General features: G+C 45.4%; 1 protein-coding gene across 3 annotated transcripts in view; it reads left to right on the top strand.

Moving 5' to 3' along the window:
- Positions 1–7006, top strand: part of Adam9 (ADAM metallopeptidase domain 9) — a 61870-nt gene that overhangs the window by 36452 nt on the left and 18412 nt on the right. For all 3 annotated transcript variants that reach the window (XM_013352040.2, XM_013352041.2, XM_005362443.3), the window contains exons 12-14: positions 716–887; positions 2336–2428; positions 3246–3441. In XM_013352040.2, the coding sequence (XP_013207494.1) occupies positions 716–887; positions 2336–2428; positions 3246–3441 (461 nt within the window). The remainder of the gene's footprint in view (positions 1–715; positions 888–2335; positions 2429–3245; positions 3442–7006) is intronic.

Genomic DNA, 7006 nt, shown 5'->3' with positions numbered 1-7006 from the left:
AGAGAGAGAGAGAGAGAGAGAGAGAGAGAGAGAGAGAGAGAGAGAGATACAGACAGAGATAGACACACATAGCGACAGAGACACAGACACAGAGAGGGACAGAGGGAGAGATTGAAAGAGAAAGAGACGACAGAGAGAGACGCAAGAAAGAGACAGACACACAGGGAGACAGACACAGAGAGACTGAGACAATACCCAAATCTACGAACCTATGGAAGGTGGCGTTCTCATTCAAACTGCCACAGTGAAGCCTGTGTGCAGGAATTGCCCATTTGTGGTTTTTTTCTCTTGGCTCTTAGAGAGAGTGGGGGAGGGGAGTCATACCTCCGGTAACAGGATTGGGAAGCACACAGGTAGCTTCTAGTATTCGAGATGTAGCATTTTAGGAACATAAAGCTCAATTCTGAATGAGACTAGGTAAGTTTTTAAGGTTTCTGTAGATGGAAAGAAATTTTGATTTGTATTTCAATGTTTTAACACGTAATATGCTTGGAAGATATTTCCACGGAGGCCAGTACAGTGTGACTTTAAATGGTGAACCATGTACTAACTAAAGCGATTCCTGTATTTATTAGAGCTAGATAGCCTCATTTTTGCCCACTTTTGTGTTTCATTTCACAGTATTTACTTCTTACTGTTTAATGATGATCTGACTAAGAACAACAAAATAAACTCTGACAATGATGTGTGATCGTTTTCCTGGTGTTTATTTTAGAGGCTCGAGAAACTTCAGCAGCTGCAGTGCGGAGGACTTTGAGAAGTTGACTTTGAACAAGGGAGGAAGTTGCCTTCTTAATGTCCCGAAGCCTGACGAAGCTTACAGTGCCCCCTTCTGTGGTAACAAGCTGGTGGACCCTGGGGAAGAGTGCGACTGTGGCACCCCGCAGGTCAGCTGACCTTCAGCTTGGCTTTGGGCACCTCTGGTGGAGGAGAGGCTGTGGGCTTTTGTGGTGAAGTGAGGATTGCTACGGTGTTGTGTGGCTGTGTCTCTGGGTCTGGTCAGCACCCGGGGATCCTACCTCATGAAGCCACGGCTTCCTGCAAGCACTGTGATACCATTCTTTTTAAATGTTACCCATCTGTCTTTTATTTTTATTGTAGCTATTGAATTGTTACTGGTATTACATATCTGGTTAGTTCTTTAAGTGTTCGCCATGCTGGTCATGCCATTCAAGAAGTGTTTGTTCAGCTGGACCCATTTATTAAGTGAATTGCAGCTGATTCATCCTCCAGCGACCCTCAGAATAAAAATTCTTCCTCTTGGCAGACCAGTGTCTTCTTGTTAATCTTTCCTTTTCCTGTGGATCCCTGGCTCCATTTGTTAATCTTTCCTTTTCCTGTGGAGCCCTGGCTCCATCCTTCCTTTACCTGTGGGTCCCCGGCTCCATCTGTTAATCGTTCTTTTACCCTCAGATCCCTGGCTGCAGGGCCCTCTGCTCTGTGCACCTTTCATTGTTACTGTACCCCAGATACATTCCTCCCGGAATACCCACTGAACCCTTTCCCTTTGGGCTGCCGTTAGATACAGAACACACTTGTTCAGTCTGTATTTTTCTCAGCCATTTTCCTTGCCCAACCATATTTGGTCTGGAAAGCCTTCCCATATCATAAGAGACAATTGTTTTCTAGTTTATGTGGTTGATGCCTTCTCTTAAACCCTTTGGATTCTCCTGACCTCCAGAGAAGCTGTCTTTGGCAATGGGGTCTCTGAGGAAATACTTAAGATTAGCACTGCAGGGTGGATTCCTGATTCACTAGGGTCAGTGTCGTTAGACGAAGCAGTAGCTGTTTGTTTCCCTAGCTCAGCTTTCTCTCCAGTGTAAGCATTGCGGACACTGTGTATGCCAGCCTGCAAGAGGGTTCCCAGAAGCTCTCTGTGAGAGCCTTCTCCCTGCATTTCTAGCTTTCACAACTGTGAGAAAAATACATTTCCATTCTTTTTTTTCCCGATAATTATTCATGCACACGTCACTCACACAGCACACAGCACAGACACATTCACACAGTACAGACTTACTTACCTGGGACTCAAACTGGCGACCTCGGGCTCTGCAGGTTGCGCTCCAACCCTCTCAGCCAGCTCTCTGACCATTACATTTCCATTCTTTAAGTGCCTCCGTGTTTGGTATTTTATTATGGAATTACCAGCTGTCTTTTGAAATGTGTTCAGACTTAAATACTTGGAGCTAACGAGGCCCATGTGCCTTGAAGCACAGCTAGGGGGAGAAACAGCGCTGGCTAGGCTAGAATGAAATTACAGGTCAGGAAAAGAACTTTACCAGTGGCTGTGCTGCCAACGACTCCTTGTTCATTGGTGATCCTTTTCTGTTTGCAGGAATGTGAGTCGGACCCATGCTGTGAAGGAAGCTCTTGTAAGCTCAAGTCATTTGCCGAGTGTGCATATGGCGACTGTTGCAAAGATTGCCAGGCAAGGAACTCTCCCCGTCAGGGGCAAATCAGAGAAGGAAACTGATAATGGAAATGCATCCTCCGAGGTCGCCACACACCGCTTTTGTTATCTGTTCTCTTTATATGCATCCCACTTCTGTGCATGTGTTTTTCTGTAAGGGGTCTATTGAGTTAGTTTGTGTGTTTGGTGGACTGGGGATTAAATACAAGGCATTGTGTTTGCTGGGTAAACACTCTACTGATGAGTTATGACCCCGTCTTTTATTTTCTTGATTTTCTTTTTAAAGTAACATATATCTGTTAGAAAAAAATGCACAAATACTGTAGTAAATTAAGTTGATTAAGAGGATCTGAATTTGATCCCCAGAACCCTTTAGAAACAAAACCCTATGGTGACATGCCTTGTGATCCCATGATCCCAGCCAGGAATGTGGAGCTCTTTCCAGACAGACTGGTGGATCGAGCTGCAGTGGTTTCCTGTCCTCATCTCCCATGCCAGCCACAGCTGCCATGCCAGCAAGCTCCCTACCTAGTGCATCATCTCCCCAGCCCCAAACTCACCTTTCCATGCTGCTCTTGGTTTCGAGGGAGATTGTCATCGTAGTTAGCACATTGCTTCTGCAGTGTTTGTTTTGTTTTTACTTAATTTGCATTTTTTTTTACTTTTTCCATTTTATAGTATTTATTAATTGCCTGTTATGGGGTTTGTTTACTTTTGTGTTGGGTGGTTTAATCTTTATTGTTAGAACCTTTATATATTCACTGTGGTTTTAAATTTGATGGATTTGTGGAGAGTGCCCTGATATTCCTGTTTAATTTGGATCTCATGACCTTAGTTCCTTCCAGGAGGCTCTATGTGCAGAGGAAAAACCAGTGAGTGTGATGTTCCCGAGTACTGCAATGGCTCCTCCCAGTTCTGTCCGCCAGACGTCTTCATTCAGAACGGCTATCCGTGCCAGAATAACAAAGCCTACTGTTACAACGGCATGTGCCAGTATTACGACGCGCAGTGTCAGGTCATCTTCGGTTCAAGTAAGATACTTTATAATTGATTGGTTTGATGTCACTGTCTCTTCTCATTAGGTTCTTTACTGATGAGGCCCTCAGGTCTTCACCCTTCTTCCTCCAGTGGTGGTCATGCTTAGGAATTCATGTCTGCTTTGGTGATCAGTTGATGCTGGGTGCTCCGCTCCCTCTTCCCACTTTGGATAACACACAGTATATATTTATATGCACACACACACACACACACACACACACACACTCAGGTTTTTTTGAGCGGAGGGGTAATGAAGACTGTACCCAGAGCCTCACATATACTAGGCAATACGGAGGCCCCAAAAATGTGAGTCTGTTTCCACAATGAGCAAAGGTCAGAGAGTTGGAACTTCCCTCTAGTCCTTCAAACAAAAGTCCCACCTAGATTACAGTTCTGTTCTTTCAAGGTTGTCAACCTAATAGCCAGACCTTGTATTTCAAGAATAGTGAAGTAGTTGTGTTTCTACCTCAAACACAAATCTTTGGATCCAGCTAAGCTCCAGTTCCCTTATGGAGATAACTTTGAATTCCCCCCAGGGAGTGGTTTGCCTACAGAATGTTTGGTCTAGGGTGTGAGTGTGATTTGTTTTGTTTTAGCATCAGAATACAAGGCAAGCATGCTATTGCTCTACGTCCTCTGCCTTCAGTTTTCTAGTTTCAATATTATATAGCCTTTATGTTTGCATTCATCATTTAAGATGTGCGTGTGATCCATCTTTGTTGATACATTTATATCACAGTGTATTAGAGTAGTCTTATTAAGTGGACCCTGATTTATTTTCTCATACGTGTGTGTATTAAGTGTGTCTTTGTGCGTGGGTGTGCATAAGTATGAGTGTGTGTGAGTGTGAATGCAGGCTGGTTGGCTCTTCACCTCCCTCTTCTCCACAGGGGCACTAGAGTTTTAGGTGTGAACTCCTTCATGTGGGTTCTGGGGATTTGAACTCTGGTTCTGACACTCGCATGACAAAGCTCTAAGCCCATTAAGCCATCTTCCCAGCTCCTTGTTTTCAATCTGTATATTGATGGGTGTGTAGTATATGTTTTTAGGGTTTTTTTTTTTGTTTAAAGTTTCATCTGTATGAAACGTATACTGTAGATTAAAAAGTGGAATCATATAATTTAACTATGAAAATTAAAGTTTCTCCCTCTTTCTTCCCTCTCTCCCTTTCTCCCATCTTGTCTGCCTTTCTGCCTCTAGAGCTGTCTCTCCTTTGAGTGAGTTTGCTAAATATTTACCATTAGTTGAACTGCAAATGGTTAACCACTATTCTCATATTGTCTTGCAGTGGTACAGGCTCTTTTACTGTTGTCAGTCTGTATAAAGAAATCTAAACAGGATGTTGCTGTTTGTGCTCCGTTTTGGCTTGTTTTTTGTATTGTTCAGGCTCTCTAGGGAAACAGAGCTAACGGGATACATATGTATACACACACACACATACACACAAAGAGGATGGACTGACTCATGCAGTTCTGCTATTGGTAGAGCTGATGGAGTCATTCTGGTCAGGACCTAGAAAGCTCGTCCGAGCTCACAGTCAAGTACGTATTAGAGCACGTGGTGAGGGATGAGTGCGGGAAGTCATGGGAACGTTCCATCACAGTTCTAGCCATGGTGGAGTAGGATGAGCTTGGTGACGGTTGTGGTTCTCAGGGTTGTAGCTGCTCTGCTCTGCAGTTGTGTCCTGCACATCGTGTCTTGTACTTCCTGCTCTCCATTCTCTGTTATGCTGTTACAATGCCCACCCTATAGTCCCTTTGCCAACAGTAAGTGCCTTACTTGGTTATAGCGTCTGCTGGTGGAGTGACCCACACGCTCATTCCTTAAGGGCCTGGGCCATGTGTAGCTTTGCTGGATTTGGTTGTGACAGGATGCAATAAATACTTAGAAAAACTCCTGTATTCCAGGCCTGCTCTTCTTGCTTCCATGTAGGGCAATGGATCTGCCATCCAGCCACCTGCAAAGCCTTTCTGTTAGTGCAGGGCTTGAGGAGCCCAGCATAACTGAGTGTGTGGTATAGGTTTCCCTCCGATGGAATCACTATTGTGGCCTCTAGTGGGAGAATGTCCTCTTTGAACACTCAGACCTCTAAGCTATCAGAGCATGAAGTTATGGGGACAGGAAGCATGTTTTTGCTAGTGAATCATCAGGGGTATAATGCTAAGAGTTCTCACTCCCTTTCTACCCCTTAAAACCTGTGCGCTGTGTTTGGTCGTAGGCGTCCTTTGTGGACCTGATTCAGGCGTATAAAGCTTTTTGAAGAAATGTTGCTCCCTTCCTTCTCACTCATGCTGAATCTGAGTCTCTTAGATGAATTTCCACCACTCTATAAAATGTTAGACTTAGTGATATAGATAGGCCTGTAATGGCAGCCACTGAGAAGACTGACGTAGGAGGATTGTAAGTTCAAGACCTGCCTGGGCTACAGAGCAAGTTCCAGGCCAGCCTGTGCAGCTTAGTGAAGCCCTGTGTCAAACAACAAAAAAAGTGTCGGGATATAGCTCAGTGGTAGGACACTTGGCTGGTATGCACAGGCCCTAAGTTTCCCACCAGTCCTGGGAGAAATGAGTAGTGTGTGCGGGAGCACAGTGCTGTCCCTTCAGTGGTGGAAAAGGAGTAATGTGGTTACCCAGGAAATAGTGCCACATCAGAGACTCAGTGTATTTGGGTGATGGCGGAGGTGGCTGGGCGAAGAGGCTGCCCACAGTTCACAGGCTTCCTTTCTGTTGTTTTGGCCCAGGCACCTCAGCTAGTCACAGTCATGTGTTCTCCCACCTCCTTCCAAGCAGAGGGAACAAGACGATGTACTACCTCGTTGCAGGGAAGAGGCCACAGTGTTGCAGCTGTTCCCTTTTGGGTGATGCTTCCGTACTGCCATTTGTAAAATGATTTGTTTGTCTCTTCTTGGGTCAACAGTTGCTAGAATTCCCCATGTGGTCACAGGTGCCAGGACAGGGTTTGGAAAACAGTAGACATGGGTTGGTGGTGCCTTCAGTTGGCTTCATTTTGATTATCCATGGTGCTAGTGGCGTCCTGTTCCGTGGTCTGCACTGTGCTGCACCCTTGTAGCTTTAATCAGCGGAGCACGATTGGGTCCTCTTGGGAGAAATGCTGCTTTTCAGCATGTTTCCCCAGATTGCAGTGACTGATTTTTGATGCTGGTGGTTTGTGCAAAGAGCCTTCCTTAAATTCTGTCTCCCCATCACTTGCTCCTCTCTCCTTGAGTTGGCAGGAACAGCAAACAGATTTGACTTAATCCCTTCCTGTATATGATCTGGAAAATCTGTAACTTTCCCTGTCCTCTGAGGACTTGGATGGGAACACTGTGTGACATTTCTCCTGGGCAGCCTTCTGGATATTTCTTGCCCCCTTACGCTGAGGCTCTGCCTCCTTTCACCCACGCCCATCTTCTTTAAAACTAACTTAGCCTTACACCAGGCATATGGGGGATGCAAGGGGATTTCATTTAGGAGGGAGAAGGACTTAAGAAAATGAGGGTGGGGCCGGGCGGTGGTGGCGCACGCCTTTAATCCCAGCACTCGGGAGGCAGAGGCAGGC

Source organism: Microtus ochrogaster, linkage group LG7_11 (assembly GCF_000317375.1).
Source record: "Microtus ochrogaster isolate Prairie Vole_2 linkage group LG7_11, MicOch1.0, whole genome shotgun sequence".
NCBI lineage: Eukaryota > Metazoa > Chordata > Mammalia > Rodentia > Cricetidae > Microtus > Microtus ochrogaster.
Note: the sequence above shows the minus strand (reverse complement) of the source record. Positions and strands in the feature narration are given on the sequence as shown.